This window comes from Lacerta agilis, chromosome Z, assembly GCF_009819535.1.
Source record: "Lacerta agilis isolate rLacAgi1 chromosome Z, rLacAgi1.pri, whole genome shotgun sequence".
Classification (NCBI taxonomy): Eukaryota; Metazoa; Chordata; class Lepidosauria; order Squamata; family Lacertidae; genus Lacerta; species Lacerta agilis.
The window spans coordinates 44436599-44462986 of NC_046331.1; the positions used below are offsets into that span (position 1 = coordinate 44436599).

Here is a 26388-nt window from a genome sequence, read left to right on the forward strand (position 1 = left end):
GAGGACAAGTACAAGTAGATTCAGAGCTGATGAAGCGGCTGGGCCAAAGCCGAAAGGTCTCTCAGTTGCGGATATGCCTGGAAGCGAAAGGAAAGTCCAATGTTGTAAAGAAAAATATTGCATAGGAACCTGGAATGTAAGAACCATGAACCTTGATAAACTGGATGTGGTCAAAAATGAGATGGCAAGAATAAACATTGACATCCTTGGCATCAGTGAACTAAAATGGACAGGAATGGGTGAATTCAGTTTGGATGACTATCATATCTACTACTGTGGGAAGGAATCCCATAAAAGAAATGGAGTGGCCCTCATAATCAACAAAAGAGTGGCGAAAGCTGTACTGGGATGCAATTTCAAAAATGATAGAATGATCTCGATACGAATCCAAGGCAGACCTTTTAATATCACAGTAATCCAAGTTTATGCACCAACTACCGGTGCTGAAGAAACTGAAATTGACCAATTCTATGAAGACTTACAAAACCTTATAGAAATGACACCAAAGAAGGATGTTCTTCTCATTATAGGGGACTGGAATGTGAAAGTAGGAAGTCAAGAGATAAAAGGAACAACTGGCAAGTTTGGCCTTGGAGTTCAAAACGAAGCAGGGCAAAGGCTAATAGAGTTCTGTCAAGAGAACAAGCTGGTCATCACAAACACTCTTTTCCAACAACACAAGAGACTACTCTACACATGGACATCACCAGATGGGCAGCATCAAAATCAGATTGATTATATTCTCTGCAGCCAAAGATGGAGAAGCTCTATACAGTCAGCAAAAACAAGACCTGGAGCTGACTGTGGCTCAGACCATCAGCTTCGTATAGCAAAATTCCAGCTTAAACTGAAGAAAGTAGGAAAAACCATGAGGCCAGTAAGATACAAATCTAAATCAAATCCCTTATGAATACACAGTGGAAATGAGGAACAGGTTTTAATATTTAGATTTGGTAGATAGAGTGCCTGAAGAACTATGGATGGAGGCTCGTAACATTATACAGGAGGCAGCAACAAAAACCATCCCAATGAAAAGGAAATGCAAGAAAGCAAAGTGGCTGTCCCATGAGGCCTTACAAATAGCGGAGGAGAGAAGGCAAGCAAAATGTGAGGGAGATCGTGAAAGATACAGGAAACTGAATGCTGATTTCCAAAAAATAGCAAGTAGAGACAAGAGGGCCTTCTTAAACGAGCAATGCAAAGAAATAGAGGAAAACAACAGAATGGGAAAAACCAGAGATCTGTTCAAGAAAATTGGAGATGTGAAAGGAACATTTCGTCCAAAATTACCATAATAAAGGACAAAAGTGGGATGGAACTAACAGAAGCAAAAGACATCAAGAAGAGGTGGCAAGAATACACAGAGGAATTATACCAGAAAGATATGGAGGTCTTGTACACCCCTGGTACTGTGGTTGCTGACCTTGAGCCAGACATCCTGGAGAGTGCAGTCAAATGGGCCTTAGAAAGCACTGCTAATAACAAGGCCAGTGGAAGTGATGATATTCCAGCTGAATTATTTAAAATTTTAAAGGATGATGCTGTTAAGGTGCTACACTCAATATGCCAGCAAGTTTGGAAAACTCAGCAGTGGCCAGAGGAGTGGAGAAGATCAGTCTACATCCCAATCCCAAAGAAGGGCATTGCCAAAGATTGCTCCAACTACCGCACAATTGTTCTCATTTCACACGCTAGCAAGGTTATTCTTAAAATTCTACAAGGCAGGCTTAAGCAGTATGTGGACTCAGAACTCCCAGAAGTGCAAGCTGGATTTCGAAGGGGCAGAGAAACCAGAGACCAAATTGCAAACATGCGCTGGATTATGGAGAAAGCTAGAGAGTTCCAGAAAACATCTACCGTACTTCTGCTTCATTGACTACGCAAAAGCATTTGACTGTGTCAACCACAGCAAACTATGACAAGTTCTTAAAGAAATGGGAGAGCCGGATCACCTCATTTGTCTCCTGAGAAATCTCTATATGGGACAAAAAACCACAGTTAGAACTGGATTTGGAACAACTGATTGGTTCAAAATTGGGAAAGGAGTACGACAAGGCTGTATATTGTCTCCCTGCTTATTTAACTTATATGCAGAATTCATCATGTGAAAGGCTGGACTGGATGAATCCCAAGCCGGAATTAGATTGCCGGAAGAAATATCAACAACCTCAGATATGCTGATGACACAACCTAGATGGCAGAAAGTGAGGAGGAATTAAAGAACCTTTTAATGAGGGTGAAAGAGTAGAGCGCAAAATATGGTCTGAAGCTCAACATCAAAAAAACTAAGATCATGGCCACTGGTCCCATCACCTCCTGGCAAATAGAAGGGGAAGAAATGGAGGCAGTGAGAGATTTTACTTTCTTGGCTTCCATGATCACTGCAGATGGTGACAGCAGTCACGAAATTAAAAGATGCCTGCTTCTTGGGAGAAAAGCAATGACAAACCTAGACAGCATCTTAGAAAGCAGAGACATCACCTTGCCGACAAAGGTCCGTATAGTTAAAGCTATGGTTTTCCCAGTCGTAATGTATGGAAGTGAGACCTGGACCATAAGGAAGGCTGATCGCCGAAGAATTGATGCCTTTGAATTATGGTGCTGAAGGAGACTCTTGAGAGTCCCATGGACTGCAAAAAGATCAGACTTATCCATCCTTAAAGAAATCAGCCCTGAGTGCTCACTGGAAGGACAGATTCTGAAGCTAAGGCTCAAGTACTTTGGCCACCTCATGAGAAGAGAAAACTCCCTAGAAAAGACCCTGATGTTGGGAAAGATGGAGGGCACAAGGAGAAGGGGATGACAAAGGATGAGATGGTTGGACAGTGTTCTCGAAGCGACTAGCATGAGTTTGGCAAACTGCGGGTGGCAGTTAAAGATAGGCATGCCTGGCGCGCTCTGGTCCATGGGGTCACGAAGAGTCGGACACGACTGAATGACTTAACAACAATAACAAGCTGGTTCCCCCATTTTCAACACATGGGGAATGTGCAGACATCCAGTTTTGTTTGTTTTTTATTTGAAAGAAGTGGGTGCAGCCAAATGGGTTTTACAGCTCTGCTTCAACCTTCATTCACTTCTTGGTGTGACATATATTTCCTACCTGGAATGGGATAGTGTTGGTCTTCAGTTCCACCAATATCCACCCAGAGCTGTGTCCAGAGTTAGTTGTACAGTTAGGCAGAGTGGGCTGATTGGTAAGGAAGGGAGCACAGGTGGATTCAACCCCTTCCCAACATTCCTCTTGAGACTTTTGGTTGTTCCCCTCTGTTGGAGGACAGAGCTCTGTGTCCTGTACCCTCCAAGCAAGCCTTCCATGACCAGTGTCAAATTACAATTCAGCTGCCAGTTCAGTTGGTTTCAGTAAACTGAATGGGGAAGCACCATCATTTCCATTGCCTTAGGCAGCAAAAATTATTTTATTCATTACTCGTTTATTGCATTTCTATTCCACCTTTTCCTCAAGGAGCTCAAGGTGGTGCACATGGTTCTACTCTTCTTCAGTTAATCCCTACAACAGCCATGTGAGGTAGGTTAGGCTGAGGAGCAGTGATTGGCCCAGGGTCACCCAGTGAGCTTCATGGCCGAGTGGGGATTTGAACCCTAGTCTCCCAGTCTTTAGTTTGACACTCTAACCACTACACCACACTGGCTCTCTATGAAATTTCTCAGGTTTGGGTGCATCCAGTAATTTGAGGAATGAGAAACACCTGTGTCCACCTCCGATCTTGTTGGACTGCAACTCCCATCAGCTCTAGCCAAGATGGCCTACCGTTAGGGATGATGAGAATTGTAATCCTACACCATATTGTGCCTCTTTGGGTGCTGCTTTTGCTTAATTAGGAAAAAAAGTTAAAAGGGGGGATTGTTTCGCCTTAAATTGATTTTTTAAAGGGGGGAAATGCAACTATATTAACTGTCGCTTAAGGTTGAGTTTTATGATATTACAACGCAGCACAAATGCGTTAATAATGTTTACCCTCAGGCCTCTTGAAATTGAAATCCATGACTCAGTGAGTGTCAAACACAATTGAGTTAGCTTGGTGTGTGTGTGTGTGTGTGTGAGAGAGAGAGAGAGAGAGAGAGAGCGCAAATAAATCAAGAGAGAAAACAGTCTGGTTCACAAAGTACACTGAGCCACGGCTTATTAATCTGTGATTTGTTTGATCATCCAAACCTTCCACAGCAGCTTAACTATGGCTTATTTGTGCCAACAAACCACAATGTGAAACCTAGCTTGTTCATGGCTAACAAACCTTGGGTGGCTTTAACTATGGGGTGGTATTACTTGTGAGCACAGTGCCCTTCCTTAGCCATTAGGCCATCCCATCCCAGTGGCTGACTAAGCTGCAAAGAAATGGTGGGGGTTGAGACAACTCATGGTTTGTTAAACAAACTATAGAATGAACAAACCATGGCTTACCATTCAGTGACTTGAAGTCAAACATCAGTGTGGTACAATTGGCCATGTATTTAAAACCCAGCCTTCCCCAGCCTGATACCCACCAGATACTTTAGACACCAGCACTCATCAGTCCTTACCTTGGTCATTCTGGCTGGGTGTGAAGCCCTGGCTGGTAGGAAAGCAAGCGTTTTATCTTAGAGCATCCTTTTCCAAACTGGGGGACTCTGAACTAACATCATCCCTGCTAAAACTGGCTTGGGCTGACAGGAGTAAGAGTCAAACAAACATCTAGAGGCCAGCAGGTTGAGGAGGGCTGCTGTCACAGGAGTGTGCTAATCAGTAATCACACAGTTCAAAGTTGGAGTTAACTTATTATTAGCAAAACATGATCTTCACAGACTTGGTTGAGTGGCAGGCCCAGTGAACAGAGCAGCTCATCCCCTAGCCTTACTCCTTGAAAATCAGTTGCTGAGACTGAAAGTCCCTACCTCCTCACAGCCATCTAAGTCCACTCCTCTCCAGGGCTTTTCCCAAGCAATCGGAGATTGTATGCAGCCAACCTCTCTTCTGCCCTTTTCATGCCTCTTCTGGTTCTGGGAAACCAGGGGGGAGGGGAGCTTGTTGCAGCAGGAGGGTGAGACACCATTGTCTCTTCCTCAGCCTGACTCATCTCTGCCTCTCGACCTTCTTCCTACCCTACTTCCTCTGCCACAGACTCTCCCAGCTTACTAAATCCTATTGCCTCTTCAGCTTCCAACACCTCCTCCTCCCAGGCTTCTCAATGTTGTCCCACCACCACTCCCCAGGCTCTGAGCCTTTCTTCCCTTGGTGGTTCCCCAACTGGTGCCTCCCACCATTTCTCTGGTCCAACCAGTCCACAACATCTGCTTTGGATAAAAAAAAAAGGAACGCATACCCTTTGGTGGCCTGGGGTGGTTTGTGGTGTAGTCATTACAGCAGAAAGACTCAAAGATGAGTCTCATAAGCACAGAGGAAGCTGCCTCATACTAACTCAGACCATTGGCCCATCTGGCTCAGTATTGCCTAGCAGTGTTTCTCAAACTTGAGTCTCCAGTTGTTGTTGGACTACAACTCCCACCATCCATAGCTAGTGGGACAAGTGGCCATGGGTGATGGGGACAACAGCTGGGGACCCAAGTTTGAGAAACAATACACCAAGTGGCAGTGGCTCTCCAGGGTTTCAGGCAGGCAGTATTTCCCGGTCGAACCTGGGGATGCCATCAAGGATTAAATCGGGTACCTTCCGCATGCAAAGTAGATGTTCTGCCACGGAACGCCTCCCCTAAGCAGTGGTTTCTGATTTTGCTTCAGAGGCAAGGTATGGTAGCTCTTCAGAGTGTCAGGCAGGTGACACTCCCATCGCTACCTGGAGATGCCAGGGATTGAACCTGGGATCTTCTGCATGCAAAGCAGATGCTCTACCACTGAACTACAGCCTCTACCCCGAGGACTTAGAAGTGTTGGTGAAGAGCTATGGTCTATTTTCACACTTATTTGCCATTTGCCTGTGTTTGCCCCTGTTGCACTTCATTTCCATCAAGGCACTTCCAACCCCTCATTTTCTCTTCAATGGCAGATGCAAGGCTTCAAAGCTCCAGATTTCCACTTCCAAGTGTTTTGCTGGCAATCGGCATGACACACAGCTTGTGTTGTTTCCTTGTTGCTTGCTTTTTGTGGCTTCCTCAGCTGTGGTACCCATTTGCCTCTTTGGATTTTGACTTTCCAATAGATACCGTAGTTCATGCTTTCTGCTGGATTTATTGCAGGCAAGGAAGGAGTGAGTGAGGGGCATGAGTGAAATGCAGCTGTGATTTGTAGCAGTTGGGTTTTAAAATACTGGAAAGCAACATAGTGTGTTAATTTGAGTATGCCTAACTCATGTTTCCCCAAAGTATGAAACACAGCTGTCCTTCGAAACCTGCACCTCTCCAAATTTTGCAGTGCAGCTCTCTAGCAAAAAATAAATAAAGTGTACAGAAATGCATATATTGGGGGGGGGTATTCTGCATTAAAAATGCATATATTGCTGAAAATAATGTACAAAACTACTTTGTATCAGAAAAAAAAAATCTTGCAAAAATGTTCATACAGTGGTACCTCAGTTTTTGAGCATCTCGGAAGCCGAACGTTTCGGTTTTCAAACACCAAAAACCTGGAAGTGAATGCTTCCATTTTCAAACACGCCTTGGAAGTTGAACGGCTTCCACTGCATTCCCCCCCCCCCAATTTTCTCCATTGACTTTACTGACTGCCCTTTGCACCTCGGTTGTCGAACGTTTCGGAAGTCGAACAGTCTTCTGGAATGGATTACGTTCAACAACTGTGGCACCATTGTATTAGGCAAAATTGCATGTGCAAACTGTACCTATCAGGAGTAATGCATCCTAAAAGGCTACATATTTTTGTGAGACCTTTTTCTAACAGCAACAACTAAATATCACAACTGATTCAGAAATTTTATGGCCACATGACCCTGATTTCGTCTGATCTCAGAAACTAAGCAGGGTCAAGCCTGATGGGTACTAGGATGGGAAGCCACTTGGAACTACAGGTTCAGTGGTACCTCAGTTTTCGAATGTAATCCATTCTGGAAGACCATTTGAGTTCTGAAACGTTCAAAAGCCGAAACCTCAATAGCCAACAGTTAGCATTCAGGATCTTGCACTCAGCTGAAGCCGCATGGCATGTTCGACTTCCGAAAAGTTTTCGAAAACTGAAGCATTTACATCTGTGTTTATGGCGTTCAAAAACCAAAACATTTGACTTCCGAGATGTTCAAAAACACCTCGTGCAATGGAGATGGGTGTTGCTGGTGGGGTGCAGGCAAGCCTGTGGGGGCTGGAGTTTGAGGGGTGGGGGCAAGGATGTTGTGGTGGTTGAGGGTGGGTGCTGGAATTAGCTAGGCTCTGGATTGCAAAATGAAAAACTTTAACAAAAATCTGAACGTGCAAAAAAAAAAATGCCCCTCAACCCCCCCCCCAGCAGTGATAGTGATGTGGAATAGAATGTACCTGTTTTCAACAGATGAATTTGGGAGGGTATGGTACAGGGTGATGTAGCCTTTAGAAGACAATGTGGTGTGTATTGGCTAGAGTGTTGGGCTAAGTCCTGTGAGACTAGGGTTCAAATCCCCACTCAGCCATGAAACTCACTTAGGTGATCTTGGGCCATTCGCTGCCTCTCAGTCTAACCTTCCTCACAGGGTTGTTGTGACAAGAAAATGGAGAGGAAGAGGAACTATGAAAGCCAATTTGAGCTCCATGGAAGGAAAAAGGAGGGAATGAATGAATGAATGAAATGTTCAGAGCCGAGCTTAAGAATGAGAAAGAAGAAAAACTGAAACTGACAAATCTGCCCCATCCCTAATGCCCAGGCAGGCTGCCAACTGCTGACCCTGCCTGATAGATCACAACTCTGCCATGTCTGTCTGATGAGTTGATTCCTCCTTCTAAGCCCATGGAGCTGCCCTTCTGCCTATCAGCCTCCCTGTGTAGTGACTTGCTTCTTAAGCACAACACACTCTTGTGGTTTTGGCTTGAAAAGCAAGTTCTGTTTGGATTTGGGTTTTTAAACAGCAGCATTGCTCATGTTCTGAATAACACAAAACGAAAATAATTATCTCCTAAGTATTTAGCCAGTATGTTAAAAAGAATGAATTGTGTGTGTTGTGTTAACTGCCATATGTTTGTCAAAATGCTAATTAAAATGTGTGTGCTTCCTGGGCTATTTTTACCCCTTGCTCTGCATTCTGCCATAATGAGGGATTAACAGGCAGTTGAAAATTTCAAGCTTCTGTTTTTGAACAGAGCTTTAAAAAATATTTCATTTATTTATTGCATTTCTATCCCCTGCCCCTCCTCCCCAAGGAGCTCAGGGTAGCAAGCAAACACACAATTTAAGAACAAGAAGAAAACAAATTCATTCTAAAACAAATTACAGTGGTACCTCGGGTTGCAGACACAATCAGTTCCGAGGTGCCATTCGCACTCCGAAAAGTCCACAACCCGAGCAGCGATATCGCACTTGCGCATGTGCAACCTGCACAGGACACTTCTGCACATGCACAGACAGCGCAGAGCACTTCTCGCACGCGGCAAAACCCAGAAGTAAACACTTCCAGGTTTGCCACGTTTGTAACACAAAAAAATGCAACCCGCAGCTATCATAACCCGAAGTATGACTGTAAAGCATTCTAAAAATAATCAGAATTAAAATGTCTAAAAGGAGTTTCCATTTAAAATATTCTAAAAGCTATCACAGTTAAAAACATACTTGCATCCAATGACCTCTAGATTTCCAGGAGCAGTGTCCTTCATCCACCAAATGCCTGATTAGAATCATAGAATCTTAGAGTTGGAAGAGACCACAAGGGCCATCCAGTCCAACCCCCTGCCAAGCAGGAAACACCATCAAAGCATTCCTGACAGATGGCTGTCAAGCCTCCGCTTAAAGACCTCCAAAGAAGGAGATTCCACCACACTCCTGGGCAGCAAATTCCACTGCCGAACAGCTCTCACTGTCAGGAAGTTCTTCCTAATGTTTAGGTGGAATCTTCTTTCTTGTAGTTTGAATCCATTGCCCCGTGTCCGCTTCTCTGGAGCAGCCGAAAACAACCTTTCTCCCTCCTCTATATGACATCCTTTTATATATTTGAACATGGCTATCATATCACCCCTTAACCTTCTCTTCTCCAGGCAAAACATACCCAGCTCCCTAAGCCGTTCCTCAGAAGGCATCGTTTTTAGGCCTTTGACCATTTTGGTTGCCCTCCTCTGGACACGTTCCAGCTTGTCAGTATCCTTCTTGAACTGTGGTGCCCACAGTTCAAGAAGATACAGTTCAAGATTATACAGGAATGTTTTCAAATTCCTCCTGAAAGTTACTAATGGCAGGGATCTTACTAGGGAGGGCATTCCACAATGGGGGAGCCACCACTGAAAAGGCCCTGCCATGTGTCAGTGCCAGTCAGGCAGCCCTGGTGGCAGCAGCAACAAGGCCTCATTTACTGATTATAGGGTCCAAAATGGTTGATATTGGAGAAGGCCCTATGGGTGGGAGTGATGACTGGGCAGAGGATTCCCTCCCCCCCCCCGCGCGCCCTCTGACACACATACTTGATATCTGCATCCAGCCACAAAGGGGGCCTTCATCCTGTGCTGGCCTCCCCAAATAATACCTCATACTCAGAGCAACTAGGATCAGGTAGGCTCAAGCCTTCTAGCCCACATGGTCACTTTCATGTGGAGCTGCCCTTGGCTTCAGTTACAACGCAGGTGGAATGCTTCACTACAATGACACACTTTCCTGCACCTAGAAAATTAGCACATGAGGGATTGATGGGGAATCATGATCTCATAGTGTTGGAGAGGACCTCCAAGATCATTTAGGGTTGTTGCTCAGTGGTAGAGCACACAGAACACCAAGGTTCAACCCCCTCAAATTTGGAGAGTTGCTGCCAATCAGTACAGTGGTACCCCGGGTTACGTACTTAATCCATTCCAGGTTACAGTACATAACCCGAAAAGGACGTAACCCGAACAATTCGTTCTGCACATGCGCAGACCGGAAAACCCCAAAAAAACAAAAAAAAACATGGAAACCCCCCGAAAAACGCTCTGCGCATGCGCAAATTGCGTGCGTGTCGGGTTGCGCTTCCGGGTTAGCGGAGTTCGTAACCCAAAAAGTATGCAACCCGGAGCGTACGTAACCCGAGGTACAACTGTATACAATGCTGAGTAAAATAGACCAGTGGTCTGATTTGATATAAAGCAGCATATTCCTATGAGAAGGTGAGAGTGATATTTATTTTTTTCCCTTTATTTTTTATCTTGCCCCCTTCTCCATGGGGCTCTGGGTGTCATAAATTAACCCAGTGAGCTTCATGGGATATTTGCACATGGGATATTGTAGAGCTGGTGAAATATACTCGGAGTCAAGTTTGAATTTCATGCTCTTTATTCAGCTCATAGTAGTGAGGAATGAAGTTCCCCCAAAACGTTTGCTTTATATACACTATTTACACAATGGGCCCCACGTGATTGGCTAATTCCGGGATACTCCTGTATGCCAATCGGAATGCGGATTCACTTCCACCTGGAGCTGGATTGGGTGGCTCCTGCGGACCAATCAGGCTGCTGCAATCTCAATCCTATTGTTCTGGGACCAGTCAGACTGCTGCAGTTTGGATCCTATTCAACTCAGTACATAACAGCTGGCAAAGTGTCCAGAAAATTCCCTTAGGAGGAAAGGTTAAAATATTTGGAGGTTTGTGATTTAGTGGGAGGGAGGGGGAAGTCAGTAAGAGGGTACCTGGTAGAGGTGTACAAGATTATCCATGATGTCAAAAAAGGTGAATATGGAGTTTTTCTCTCTGTCTCATAACCTTGGAACCTGAGGACATCCAATGAAACTGACCGTTAGAAGATCCAGGGCAGGTAAAAGAAAGCGCATATTTAGGAAGCACAGAGTATGAAATTTCCTACCACAAAATAGCCACCAATTTGCAAGCTTTTAAAAGGGAACTAGATGTCGCGGTCACTCTCTCAGACCTGAGCAGCACCCCCGGACGTTTAATGGTCTATTGGTAACTGCCCCAACGACATATGGTATAACCGCTGCCACCAGCCAGTATTCACTCTGGCAATGAATAACTCACTTCAGATTCAGATGTTGGTAAAATAAAACATAAGTTCCTTTATTGTTTGTACAAAGCGTAATGGTTTCAAATGACTTGGTAAAACGTTTACTATAACTGTATGGTTATTCAGATAAGTATATTTCAACTCTCTACCTAGTATTCCAATAACTATCCCTAATGCCTCCTGTTTATTATTCACTCTGCTCTAGCTCTGCTCATTGACTCTATCTCCCTCTCTCCATCCTTCCCTAACTCAACTCAACTGTCTCACTTCCAACCTCTAACTGCCTTTTCTATCCTCTTTAACTGCCATCCTTCCACACTCTAATTGCCTGGAGAGCTCCCATTGGTCATGCTCCTCCCTGCCAAGTTAACCCTTGGAGAACCTTTAGGGGTGAACGCCACACTAGACAAATTGCATTTTATGTGTTTATTCATAACAATATTTGTATACCACTATATCACTTAAAGCCAGACGCAGGTGGCGCTGTGGGTTAAACCACAGAGCCTAGAGCTTGCTGATCAGAAGGTCGGCGGTTCGAATCCCCGCGACGGGGTGAGCTCCCGTTGCTCGGTCCCAGCTCCTGTCCACCTAGCAGTTCAAAAGCACGTCAAAGTGCAAGTAGATAAATGGGTACTGCTCTGGCGGGAAGGTAAGCAGCATTTCCATGCGCTGCTCTGGTTCGCCAGAAGCGGCTTAGTCATGCTGGCCACATGACCTGGAAGCTGTACGCCCGCTCCCTCGGCCAGTAATGCGAGATGAGCGCCGCAACCCCAGAGTCGGATACGACTGGATCTAATGGTCAGGGGTCCCTTTACCTTTATATCACTTAAAATTATTAAAGCAGTTTACAGCAATTATAAAAGCATAAAAAGCATAAAAGCATGCAGTAAAAGCTTTAAAAGTTCAAAACAATAAAACCTCATAACTTCCTGCATAGGCCTGGTGGAATAGAACAGTTTTCAGCAGGCGTTTAAAAGTTGGGACAGAAGACTAAATTCATGCAGGACAAGGCCATCAGTGATGGATAGTCGTGGTGGCTTATAACCTCCGATATCAGAGACTTGAAGCTTTTCCGACCACAAAGATACCTCAATGGCAGGGAAAATATGACCAGTTAATTCCTTTGCCAGTTGTGAGTTTATTAAAGTCTCAGGAGCCCAGGCAGAAACCAAAGATGGCAACTCTTTTTGTGGAACTTCATAAGACACTTAAATATTTTATTTCCTCATTGCATTTTCATTTCCCTTAAAGGGGATGTTTGGGCCGCGGAGTTCATACCAGAGTAGAACACACGCTCCTCCACCCATCTGATTATCCTCACAAAAACCCTGTGTGGTTGGTCAGGCTGAGAGATAATGGCTGAGCTGATGCCGCCCTACGAGTTTCATGGTTGAGTGGGGATTTGAACCCCGTTTCCCTTGGTTTCAGTCCCACACTCTTGACTGTTATGCTGTGCTGGCCAAACTTGTCTTTGTTCACACCCTCTGTCTCTGCCTGGCAAACAGATCTTGAAAACTCATGTGCCACTCACAGCCAGTGAGATTGATTCAACCAATAACCTCCTCTTTGCTTCTGCTCTCTGCCTTGCCAAGGCAGAAGGGAAAGTGCCAGCTGTCAAAATAGGAAGACAAGGCCTCCCAATGAGCTATTTGTGATGTCTTTTTAAGGTTGCAAAGAAAGCCAACATCAATAGCGAATAAGATCACTGCTAGCTGCATGGTTCGCAGAAATGCAGTATTTTCTTTTATGAAAAGAAAAACAGGTGATCACATGACCACATGACCCAGAAAGCTGTTTGTGGACAAATGCTAGCTCCCTCGGCCTGAAAAGCAAGATGAGCGCCACAACCCCATAGTCACCTTTGACTGGACTTAACCATCCAGGGGTCCTTTAGCTTTTTTTCCTTTTTTCTTTTACACTACCAGTATATAACTTGTGATCAGCTTAAGTGCAAGATCACCTTCAGCCAGATATGCCCCCATGACCACTTTGTTCTGCAGAACTACCCATTCAGCACTTGTAAGCAATCAATCTTTTAGTGTGGCAGCACTTGCCCTTTGGAACTCCCTGCCTAGTGACATCAGGCAGGTGACTTCACTGTACTCTTTCTGGTGCCTGCTAGAAAAAATTTTGTTTCAGCAAGCCTACCCAAATATGGGGAATGTTGTGTTTGTTTGTTTGTTTGTTTGTTTAAAAAACGAATTTGAGTTTATTGCTGACTTTTATTTTTCCCCCAAACATTTTAAATAGTTGTTTTTAACAGCTTTTATTGATAATTTTATTGTTTTATTCATTTTGTAAACCACTTGGATTTTTTTTTTAAAAAAAAACACAACAACAATCAAGCAGGATATAAATTCTATGAAATAAATGAATAAAACCTCTCCACAGTTAGCAATCATTGGGATAGCAATGTGCACAGCTCATTTCAATGGAGTTTGCGCAGGAGCAGTAGAAGCTGGCTCATTTGGATGAATGGGGCAGTACCTCACTAACCTCAGCCTGCTCTCAGTCAGCCCCGACCTGTCTGCATCCACCTGCGTCCAGCCTAAAGGAGGGCACTGCCTGTCAGCCTCCTCCTCCTTGGTCTCAGTGTTGCCTCATGTAGTATTCAGCAGGGAGGAGGGAGGAGGCAAAGCTAGACTCAGCTGGCTCTGCCTGTCATTGGCTCTAGTGCCGCCAGGTGCTGGGCTCCATGCTTAATAACCACAGTGCTGGATCATGCCTGTGATAATCTGAATCAGTCTGCCTTGCAAAAGAGCTTGCTGTTGAGATCTTGCCACTTCCAAAGATATCTGTTTAAAACCCTCGTTAAAGCACATTAATTGATAACAAAACCCTTTTTGGAAATAACACCCCTCTCTTAAGGGGTGCTTTTTAATAAGAAGTGACTCTTGTCCAAGGAGGCAGTAGCAGTGTTTTCAATGGTCAGGGAGCTGAGTTCAAAGGAATTTCCCCACGATAAGAGAAATGTGGTTGGTAATGACCTTCCTTGGTAATTAAATGCCAGGGTGGTATAACGGAAGTGGTGTCTGCTTTCCTGTTTCTTGGGATGAAGAACACTGATGAGGTGGGTCAGGGGGGTACTGTTGGCCAGAGTGATGGAGAAACTCGTGTCTGTCTTCAGTGTGGTGCAGGGAGCAGAGTATTGGGGTGGAGAAGACAGTTTTAAGACATTGTTCAGCCACAACAAAGACTAAGTGGTTGTGAGCTACATCAGGCATGGGGGCAAAATGTGGTACTCCAGTCCTTGGTATCTGGCCAGGACCCCTCTCCCCAATCATACTTCTCACTGTCTCTGCTTTCCACCCCAAGTACATTTGCCTGACAGCAATCTGTCCTTGAACTCTGTTTATGCTTACCTAGTGACCTCAGTGGTGCAGAGTGCCTTCCATCAGCTTTGGATAGACCTGTGTCTCTATCTGGACAGGGACAGCCTAACTACTATTGTCTATGCTCTGGTAACCTCTAGGTTAGATTCCTGCAACACATTCTATATTGGGCTGCCTCTGAAGATGATTCAGAAACTTCAGCTAGTGCAGAATTCGGTGGCCAGGTTGCTGTCCTCTGTCTGCTGCCAGAGGCCCATGGAGGTGGTAGGTGAGGTTCAGCATGGAGATTATTGTTAATAGCAGGCATGAAGGAGGCAAGTAGGATTTTCAGAACCTGGGAGAGCTCCAAGAGAGCTGATGCATTGCTCCAACAAGAGTTAGAATGTAGACCTAATGTGCCTAAAGTAGGCCTATAACTACTCAGATTCTACCTCTCCTTATCTAAGCTGGAAGCGTCTTGGAGGCAAAGCTGTGTGGCTTAAAGTCTTAAGCTTCAATGCCTCTGAGCAACTTGTCATCTCTACCTGACTCATCTTGGTGGTCCTGTTGCATGTAGAAATTCAAATGAGGGGTGAAGATCATTTCCTTGAGCTGGCAGGAAGCGGAGCCATGGTTCATTTTGAACAGGACATGGCTTGCTCTCTTCGGAGCGTGACTCTCTGCTGCTGTCAGGGGACCCATCAGTCCATCTCCCTGACCTTTTTCTAAAGGCAGCCTGTTGGCTTTTTAACCCCAGCAGGCAAGTGAAATGCCATTAACTTTACAAAGGCGGAAAATTAATCCATCATCTGTAAGAGCCTCTGAAGGGTTCAGTGGAGGGCACTTTGAATGTCGGAAAGCTTGGAGGAAATTTGCTGTGCCAGTCTTCAGCAGGGGAAGGGCTTAAGGAGATACTTAATTTTCTATTGACTTAAACATTTTCATTGCTTGGGTGCTTTGACTGATGGTTTTGAGCTGTCAGCGGTCAATGATTATGTCTCTTTTGTCTTTGCCATTGTCCAGGTGGGCATCCATAGCTCAGGGAATTAAAATTGTGAAAGGGGCTTGAGTACAGTGGCTCATGAAAGGTGGCTGATAATTCTGTATATGGCTGCTGGATCAGGTCAAAGACCTATCTAACCCAACATCCTGTTCTCACACCTACCAACCAAATGCTTATTATAATAAAATTCTGGAAGGGGAAAGACATCCCGTCATTTCACACTCATCCTTTGTTGCTTTCTCCTGGGGAATAGAGATTGTGTGTGTGTGTGTGTGTGCGCGTGCGCCATGTGTGTGTGTGCCATGTGTGGAAGATCCATGTCGTAAACCCCTAGTTTAGCACTCACCTCTAGCCATTGGCAGAAGCTTTCCTTTGGCTGATGAATTCTCAGCCTTGCCCACATGATGCCTTCTTTCTCATGAGCCAAGTAAACAGGTTGAGGTTACCGGGGCTGCATTCTGAATCTTATCAAGAAAACTAGTTCCATTAAGATATACAAACGGGAAAGGCTCCCATTTAAGATCTGCCAGCAATGAAGCAGATTGTAAACTGTGGAAATAAAATAGATACATTTGCTGTGATTATTATTTTTTAAATTAATTAAGTGGGGGCAGGAGTGGAAACTTCTTAATTAAAAGCGGGAACTGTTGTGTGGAACCCAACTGATGAAGTTCCCACGTCCCCAGATCATTTGACAATTTTTAGTGTCATTCTTGTGACTTATGAAAAGGGGGTTTGGGCTCAGTTTTTTTGGGGGGGGGGGGTTGTTCCATCTTTTCTGTTCCTTTCCAGTTTTCCTTACACAATTTCTCCAGTCTGCCCCCTTTGTCTCAACATCTCTAAATCAGGCTGTGTGGCCTCACGTGGCCTCGGTAAATGAACTCAGCAGCGTTTGAGGTCTTGAAGAATCATTTAAAGAAATAGGCAACATAGCTTTGAGGGCAAAACTGTGGATTGTTTACAATGTGCCTCTTTTTTGCAGCATCCACATCATCACATCAATGGCATCAAAATGACAGTCTGTAGTCCCCACCCATTTAATCCAATTTATTTATTTAAAATATAGCATTATTTCTCAAAAACAACCCAAAGAGGTTTACAACAGCCATACACACATGAAATAATATTTTTTTAAAACCATGTAAAAATAAATAAAAATAAGAGACCACCCACTAACTGGCTACCCAGTTAGATGGGCTACCCAGTTGTCTGGGGTAAAATAATAAAGTTGTTGTTGTTGTTGTTGTTGTTGTTGTTATCCCTATATTCATAGGAGAAATGTTGGAGGGCATGCATGCTCAGAAATATCCAAGTGGTTTTCCGCTTGCCCTGTGCATTCTAGACATGGGTCTGAGCAGTTTTCCCTTTGCCCTGTCACTTTTCCTCAGAAAACAAATGGGAATCTGCTGAAAACTCGATTGCTGTTTGCTCCGATTCAGTTCTAAACCATGAGTTTTCCCCAGGGGGAAGCGGTGAAGCAAACAGAAGTGTAGGTAAGCCCTAAGTGCCAAGGTTTTTAAAAGTTATTTTTTTCTGGTCTGGAGTTTGAGTCAACCATGTAGCCCCCACCTGGAGTCTGAAGCTGTCCAAACAGACAGGTTTACCACCTCTGTTGGAACAAGGTCAAGAGACATTTCTTGAAAGCACATTAGAGTGATTGCCACCCGGAGCACATTGATGTCAGCACATGAAAGCTAAAGAGGAGTCCTGTTTTCAGAGACCTAAATAATGCCTTGAGAGCAACAGTCAAGAATGCCCTTGATTCTTCCACCTGCACCCACCAGGAAGGATTTGCTTGTTTTCAAAGATCACCAGTGACAAAGTTGCCTGATTAGACTAATTGTCCCATCTCTCTCGGCTCAGGGAAAGGAAGGTGGCATGATGAGGGCCATTAGCACTGCGCCTCATCAAGATGGGGTAATTTTGCGAGTCACTTGTCTGGGAATGGAGCAGAGACAAGAGAGCGTCGCTTCTCCTTCTGTTGCCATACGCTGCTTTTCAGTGTGAGAAAGTCTTCACTTCTAATGTGGGGGTTGGGTGGGCAGGGGATGTACGAGTAATGAAGTGCAGGGAAAGTTTAAACTCCATGTAATTGCTCACTGTTTCTGTAAAATCTGTGGCTGTTGAAGTGTGTGTGTGTGTGTGTGTGTGTGTGTGTGTGTGTGTGTGGATGGATATGGGAAGCGGATGAAGGGAAATTGAATTAGTATGAAAAATGCTTCCATCACATCACCATGGTCTGTGCATTCTGATGTGAACTGGCCACAAGTTCCATTTGCAGCCCCTAAACACCTAAGAGAAATGGCCACTCTAGGAAATTGTAAGGGGATTTAGCAAACAGGATCACGGTGGACAGTTTGCTCAATGAAACAGAGGGTGTGTGGAGTCTTGCATGCTCGGATCTGCAGGTCAGAGATAGGGAGCTAATGTTGTGGACTCCATCCAGCTCACCAAGACCAATAGTCCAATATTATCAAAACTGGAATACAGCAGCATCCGAAGTACTGCAGGCTCTAAACAGTTGTTACCACAATAATAGGCTCTTGAACAGCCACAAACAAAAGGACCTCACCTTGACAACAGGCAGCCCACATCATCAGCAGAGCACATACGGTAATCTGTATGTGGGAAAGCCTTGGGTTCAATCCCCAGCAGCCCTAAATTAGACCTTGTTCTTAATTGATTAGAATAATAATAATAATAATAATAATAATAATAATAATAATAATATTCAAAATAAAAAACCTAAGTGGGAGGTAGGGATGTCAAAGAATTCTGACAGAAACAGAAGCAGAAGATGTGGGTGTTCACTTATTTTTCCCAAGCCTGGAACGGAAATCAGTTTAAGGAATGCAATCAGTGTTCACTGTTTTTGTTGCTTTTGGTTTGCAAATGATACCTTATTATTTATATCATTGCCCCCACCCCACCCCACCCTGCTATCACATTTGCACTGTGTTTCCTTTGCATTGAAATGAGCTGGGTGGAAGGAGATGGCAATGTAATTGATTATGTCAATAGTGTACCGGTAAGTTAAGTAATTTTGCTGCAATGGGCAAATGAGATAAATGCCGTAGTAGTATTTGGGGGTGGGAAGTTCACCCAAGTAGAAGAGTTGCAAAAGACCCACCCCACCCCTCTCTGCCTGAAACCCTGGAAAGCCAGTGCAAGTCAGAATATTCCAAGCTTCCCCAACCTGGTGCCCTCTAGATGTTTTGGAGTTCAATTCCCATTCATCCCAGATAGCACAGCCAAGATCATACAGCCATGCTGGGTGGGGTTGATGGGAACTGGAGGACCCAGGTTGGGGAAGCTGGAACAGATAGTCCAATTCCGCACCCAGCATTTTCATCTGCCCATGTAAAAAGTAGCAACCACTTCTTGCCTCCCAATCAGGGCCACAACGGGGGGGGGGGAGCCCCTCCCATGCCCATCTCTTAGCCACTCTGGTTGTGAGCCCAGCAGGGCAATTTAAGGGTGCAAAGGGGGTAACTGATCACCATGAGACAAATATTCTTATGCACCCTAAGAACCACCCTCAGACAAGTATGCAAGTAAAACTTCGTCTCATGACGTACTAGGGTCATCCCTGATTTTTTTCTTTTTAGCTGAATGAATACAAATTATCTGGGAAGCAAAACAGCTGCATAACATTCTGGAAAGAAATGTAATGTTTGCTTGTGCCTCATTCAGAAGGTCATCACCTCTCAAATGGCGGATTAAGTCACAGGTTGAATTGAGCTCACTTTCATTACGCCGCATGTGTCTTGTTTATTTAAAGGTGGCTCTGAGGATATCTCGTTTCTCATCTTGGATGAGTGCCTGGCCTTCCTTACAACTAATTAGCAACCTCTCTCTGCTTATCTAAAAGGGAGAGACCCCATGATCTGCTGGCCTGATTTTCCTTGGGGAAAGGGCCATAGCTCGGGGGTGGGGGGGAGGTTGCTTTGCAAACAGAAGCCTCCAGGTTCAGTCCTGGGCATCTCTAGACAGAGCTGGAAAAGAGTCCTGCCTGAAGCCCCAAAGAGCCCACTACCAGTCAGTGTGGACATAGGGCTGGGCATATCTGGTTTTAAACATTGCGATGCATCACCAGATAAACATTGTGATATGCCAATATATCACAATGTCTGAAATAAGGATTGAGCTGTGAGGAGGCAGGGGCCGGCTTCACGGTTTTTCCCACATTGTGATTTTTATGTAGCACACGCACTCAGAGAAAATGATTCATGATATATTGCCAGGTCAAAAATTATGAAACCAATATCACAGTATGGACTTCAAACTAGATTTGGACAAAATATTGATATATCACCCAGCCCTGGTGGACAGTATTGAGCTAGATGGAGCAATGGTCTAACTCAGGTTAAGGCAGTTTCCTGTACTCCCAATTGAGTAGAAGGTCATAGCTCAGTCTTAGAGCAAGGGCTTTGCGTGCTCCAGGACCAATAAAATGATCCAAACGCATTCAATAATGAGGTGCAGCAGCCTGGCCTGACCTGTCCCCTTGGAAAGGCAGGCAGTAGGAAGGGCAGCCAGCACAGTCAATATTTAAAACACTCCTCTGTGGCTGGGCATCTAGGAGTGTTCATAGCATAGTTGCATGCATGGTTACATGGAAGTGGGTCGCACTGGGTTCTGTGCTGGCTGATCCTTGGGAACCACGATTGGATGCCACCAGGCTATATTCCTTGCCCACCTAGACCAGACTAGGTCTCTGTGTGGCTGCCCAGGGTCTCAGATCCCTCTCCTTCCCTCCTACCTGATACTTTAAAATTGTTCGAGCTGGGAATTGAACCAGGGACTTACTGCATGCAGAGCCTGTGCCCTCCTGCTCAGCCATGGGGACTCCCCCATTGCAGCTTTGATTTCTTTATTTCCTTTCTCTTGGAACTTCAGCAGATTTCTCATAGCACCCAGTTTGGGAACTACAGACCTAGGGGCTCCCTGGGGGTGAGTGAATCCACCAGTTTAAGTTGCTCCCAGTTTCCCATTTTATTCCAATCTTAATTTTCCACAGTAATTTGCAGTTTCTTTTAAAAATCCCTGTGAAAATTCATCAGCAATTTTAGCGCGAATTTCTTTTCATATACATATTTTGTATGCAATTTTGACTAACACGCCATTTTTATTTTGCACAGCCCTCTCCCCGATTTCTGTTTGCTGGTGTATTCTTACGCACATTTTTGTATCCATAGTTTGGCTAGAGAGCTGCAGCACCAAAATTCAGAGAAGTGTGGATTTCAGATAATTGTGTTTTCGTTCCCATATTGGTTCAAGAAATGTGAATTAGGCCATTTTTCATCCAGATGCAAAGGGATGAATTTCTCCTGCAGTTCTCATGTGCCACCCAGTGCAATTCTGAGCCTCAACTAGGTTGTTAAGTATTAGTGTGAAACCCTCCCCCAACTAATTTGTCTTCTCTTCCCTTGCTTCTCTTTCTCTCTCTTTTCCTCTCTCTCTTTCTGTGTTTCAGATTATGCTTGGCCCTTACCTAAACAATTGTGTCCAATCTGGATTTCCTTAGATGTCCTCTTTTCTACTGCCTCTATCATGCACCTCTGTGCCATCTCTCTTGACCGCTATGTTGCGATCCGTAACCCCATCGAGCACAGCCGGTTTAATTCTCGCACCAAGGCAATAATGAAAATTGCTGCTGTTTGGACCATCTCTATAGGTAAGTCACCCTCCCTTGTTGCCAGCTATAACCTTGTAAATACTGGCATGGTTTTCTTTTTCCAGCCTCTATTTATTTTGAAAAAAGCTTCCATAAATTTCAATTAATATGGGTTGCAATGACTGATGATAATGGACTGTTGCTGCGAACAATAAAGCTTTCTTTTTAATTGGCTGGCAGAGTTTATTAAGCATTATACTTAACCTTCCAAAATCAATTATGATACCCATATGGACAAGCCAATCAATATCTGAAGCTAGCCAAAACCCCAGTCTATTGGACAATGGTTGTGTGAACAGCATAGACACATCTGCAGCAAAGAGTTGTTGGGCGTGTGCAGGTGTGTAATCTTCTGCACAAACATTTAAACATGTTAGCTTTAAGGTGCCACATGACTCTTGGGTTGAGTTTGCTGTAACAAATCAAAACAGCAACCCCTCTGGATTTTATTTCTAAGTGATCAGTTCCTCTGAAGCCTGAAGTAGTGCCATCCACTGAACCTCCTCAGCATTCTGCCAGCTGAAATGTTGCTTGTCCTTCATGCCTTTCACATCCTGCATCTCCCACCAAACAACTGTACATTTTGTAAGTAAGAGAGTAGCATGGAAAGTGGTAAATGTTGAGAAGGTCTTGGCCCACTTGGTGGGTGGGTTCCCAGGGATGTTAAGAAAGCAGAAATATCCATTCCAACCTGCATTCGTCACCATCAGTGCTGCTTCCATTCCACTGCACTTTGGTTCCCACCGAGTACTCAGTTGTTCACCCTGCAGCCCACTATTTAATGCAAGTGATGTGAGTTACTTAACTTGCATAACTCTTTATGAAGCTTACATTCAATGTAAAGGAAATGACAAAACAATGTGTGTGGGGGGGGGGGACATATTAACTGCTAATTGTTTGCAGACTTAAAAACAATGTGAACAAATAGTGATCATATTCACTTGACCAAAGACAAACACATGAATTGCTGTGATTTTTGCTTCCTTTCCTGTTTTTGTTGGAATTCTCTGACATCCCTAGCTCTAACCCAGGGCAGGTTTCTAGGACAGGCCCAGGACATTTTACTAGCTGAGACAGAGCAGCAAATGGTGTGCCCCCCTCCCAAGTCAAAGGGTTGTCTTTAATGTTAGTCCTACTCAGTGTAGAACCACTGGAACCAAAGGACATGACAAACTCAGTAAATTCAATTAGTCTACTTTGAGTAAAACTGACATTGGGTAGAACCCAAGACTGGTAAGTGATTTTGTCACCTGAGATGCAGTGGTATCTGACCTTTGCAGAGCATTAGGCAAGAGTTGGTTCCTGGAAAGTCACACTGTCCAACTTCTGCAGATCAAAAACTGGGACGTCCATCTTCCTGGATGTGCTCCCAGGTGAGTCATGTGACCTATGCTGTGCTCTTGCCACCCCCACCCCCATGCTTTTTTTTAGGGCAGAATCTTAGTATATGCCATACCAGCCTCACTCTTTAAAAGCCAGGCAAGTGTCACTGATGTTTTAGTCAGTGTAGATGTAACACAGACACCCAAAGGTTAGCCCTGCCAAGTTAGCATCCTTCTCCACCCCCACCCGCAATTTGATGCCATATACTCTGCTCACAAAGGAGCCAGGAATTAAGCTGGATGATGCAATAGCTTCAGCCACAGCTTAATGCAGTCTTTGGATTGTGGGAAAGCTTTTCAGGGGAGGGGTGCCTGGAGCAAGTTTTTAAAGGTTGTGAACAAGATATGTGATCCTTTCCTCTGTTTCTTTTGTAGCTGATAAAAATAACAATTTAAGTTGGTGGGTATGGAATGTTTTGGGTGGACAGACAGTTCAAGATGGCTGGCCACCCTCTCCCTGTACTTGTGGAGCCATCTGGTGGGCATGTGGGCTAACCTTGTTTATCCCAGAGTTCTGTCTGTTTACCCATTGCTTGCAAGAATGTGTATAAATAAGGGAAATAACATAGAAACATTAGTATATTGGGAGAAACGTCCACTAAAATGCTGGCAACTTTTAAAATGCAAACTGATGTGGAAATGTGGAGAACTGAATCTAATATCCGCTAGGAATGAAAGAAACTGACACAGGGAGAGTTGCCCATCTCTATTGCTAAATGAAATTATCATTATCCATTGCAAGCATATAGATGGGGTTATAAAATGGGTTATAAATCTAAATTGAAATAACGTATTTTGCTGCTCCTGCTGTTGTTTTTGGCCTTCCCTTTCCGAATGGATCTCTTCAGGGATCTCGCTACCCATCCCAGTCATCGGCCTGCAAGACGATTCCCGGGTGTTTGTGAATGGGAGTTGTGTCCTCAATGACGAGAACTTTGTTCTCATTGGTTCCTTTGTGGCGTTCTTCATCCCGCTCATCATCATGGTGTTTGCCTACTGCCTGACCATCCAAGTGCTGCAGAAACAAGCATCCGTGTTCCTGTATGGGGAGGCACCCAAGCAGAGGAGGAGCAGCATGAGCTGCCTGAAGAAGGAGAACAACACAGAGAACCTCTCCATGCTCCAGAACCATGAGGCCGCATCCCACTTGAACTCTCCTGTTAACAAGGAAGGGGTGCTCTTCCGGAAAGGTACCATGCAGTCCATCAACAATGAGCGGAGGGCATCCAAGGTCCTGGGGATTGTCTTCTTCCTGTTCCTCATCATGTGGTGCCCCTTTTTCATCACCAACATCATGTCTGTCCTCTGCAAGGAGGCCTGTGATGAGGCTCTGTTGGGGGAGCTCCTGGACGTCTTCGTTTGGGTGGGCTACATCTGCTCTGGGGTCAACCCCCTGGTATACACACTCTTCAACAAAATCTACCGTAGGGCTTTCTCTAACTACATTCGCTGCCACTACAACAATGGCAAAAAGTCAGCGCAGCGGCACAACCAGTGTCCAAACGTCTCGTCAACAGCTTTCTACGGGAAAGACCTCAATTTGAACAGTTACCGCAATGGGAACGAACTCAACAGCATGGAGATGGATGAGATGGAGGATGCTTTGGAAATGCACGTAGGAACCTCAGAGCTCTCAATAAACAACTGCAGTGGCAAGAAAACAAGTAGTGTGTAAGACTGTTCAAGGACCACACCCACGCTCCAGATTTCGCTGTGGCTCAGCTACAGACAATGTATGTGTTAATCAAATAATGATGTAAATAATGCATTCTGAACAAAGCAGTCTCTCCTTTTTTTAAATTTGAACTTTCACATTTGTAATTCATTGCTTTCCATCATTCCTAAAACAGAATCTGTACTTACTGTTGGAAGCAGAGGAGGCAGAGCCTCTATAGGAACGGTGGGTACCAGACCCAAAGTGGCATTTGTTATTTTGCTTCTGAAATGTTGATTTTCCTTCCCTTGCTGCATGAACAAAAGTGCTGACTATTAATCTCAGGTGGTATTTTTTTGAGTCCTCAATGGTCCATTATGAGTAGTCACAAATCAAATAAAGGGATATGGGCTTGGATAGTTCAACGTTTCTTGTTCTGGCATTGATAGCAAACCCTGGATAAATGCATGTTGTGCTTGGTTGGGGTGGATGAGTTGATGAAAATGATGACCTGGATGAATGACAGCTGTGGGAAAAGATGAATCCCAGGCTATGAGGGATCATTAGAAAAGGGATCAAAACAAACCTGTCAATATTTATGTCAATATGCCTTTAAAGAAATCATGTTTCCACGTCTTCCTTTTATCTTTTAAAGGATCTTTGTAGAACTTTGTAGAAAAAAGTAACCATAGGGATCAAAGGCCTGGGATGACTCCCCTGTGAATAAAAGCTACATTATATTTGTGACTTTTTAGTTTGAAAAAGAAGTTGAGTAAAGGTGGCATGTTAGTGGTGTATATGATATTGCATGGCGTTGAGAAAGTAGACAGAGGGTTTCTCCCACATCCCCCCTCTCAAAATACTAGAACCTAATGGGGCCGTGCGACTGAAGATTCAGGAGAGATAAAAGATAGAATTGTACCACACGGTGCATAATCAGACTATGGGATTTGCTTCCATAAAGTGTGACAATGGCCACCAATTTAGATTGGATTAGTCAAATTCTGCAATGGCTACTTGTTAGGGTGGCTGGATTTTATCTCCAGGATCAGAGATATCGGGTTTCTGAATCCCACTTCCCTAGGAACCACAAGAGAGGCTTGTCTCTTCCTTGTGGGCTTCCCATAGACATCTGGTAAGCCATCGTGAGCAACATCGTGAGTCCAACAACTAGGTAGCAGGGCTCTTCCTATGTTCCTTTGTTATGAGGAGCAGAATAAAATGCTCTAAACAGGCAAGATTTTTTAAAGCCTGCCAGTGAAAACCTATCAACAGGGCTGGAAGTTTGTGTTTCAATTTTGGTGCATGACATTTCCTAAAGAAATGTGCCTCCTCTTAAGTAGGAAGGGGAGTGACCAAAGTGCTCCCTCCTATTTTGTTTGAACATGCTCTCTAGCCCTTTCCCAACATCCTAGAAGGCAATGCTTTTAAAAGTCTCATCAGGTGTGAGGAAGGGGAAGGAGAGAGAATGCACAATTAGCTTGCTCTTCCTGTTCCCCATTGTTCTCCAAAATAGATCTTGCACCAGGAAGCAAAGATTCAGGCTGGCACCATACCTGGGATGGTGGACTTGCAGGTTGGCTGTAATTCATGCATCCCCCAGAAATGTGGTGAAACAGAGAGAGGGAGACAGACAAGATGGCAGAGAGTGAGAGAACTACAAACTCCACTCACTTTGGTCCATGGCTCTGCCTAGTTGACTTTCTATGACTCAACAGCCCTTCATAGGAAAGGTTATCCATTTCTACCTTACACCTTGTCCATAGGGAGATGCACAAGATCAAATATGGAGAAAAGTGTTAAAAAGGGAACTTGAGTTGCTGGAATGGAAGACATTGTACTTTCACCCAACCGGTGAACTATAGTCTACCTATGGAGTGCAAATGGAAAAAGGAATTCCACCCCTAGGTGCCTTCTGTAACAAATCTGGTGCAGGAAGGAAACTGTATCCTCACCCTCTGTGACCCAAGGATTGTTCCTTGTTGTCAGTCCAATGAAATTTTGGGATTCCATTGAAACTTTTGCTTACACCAATGGCTTGGTGCTCCTCTGTACATTAATTTTTTCCCCCCATGTAGCTAACTTGCTTAGAATCATTTCTTCCAAAATACTGTGGGTAACCTCTGGAGATTTCTGATGAAAGTTACTGCTTTGAATGAGTTTTCCCAACCCATTTTCTTGGGCAAGGCTGTTGTGCTTGAAAGCATTTTGGGGCAGGGGAAAGGTTTGCAGGAACATGGAGTTCAGGTCTCTTGAAAAGATGTAGTTAGTTGATCAAAACATTATGGTGCTTG

At 44.4% G+C, this 26388-nt stretch overlaps 1 protein-coding gene and 1 non-coding gene across 4 annotated transcripts in view; one reads left to right on the forward strand and one right to left on the reverse strand.

Annotated features, from left to right (window-relative positions):
• Nucleotides 1-24519, forward strand: part of LOC117040183 (5-hydroxytryptamine receptor 2A-like) — a 99498-nt gene extending 74979 nt beyond the window's left edge. For all 3 annotated transcript variants that reach the window (XM_033137787.1, XM_033137788.1, XM_033137789.1), the window contains 2 exons: nt 20858-21058; nt 23289-24519. In XM_033137787.1, the coding sequence (XP_032993678.1) occupies nt 20858-21058; nt 23289-24115 (1028 nt within the window). In that variant the 3' untranslated portion in view covers nt 24116-24519. The remainder of the gene's footprint in view (nt 1-20857; nt 21059-23288) is intronic.
• Nucleotides 5794-5865, reverse strand: TRNAA-UGC. The gene has a single exon. It is a non-coding gene; the product is annotated as a tRNA-Ala (tRNA).
• Nucleotides 24520-26388: the final 1869 nt, after the last annotated feature.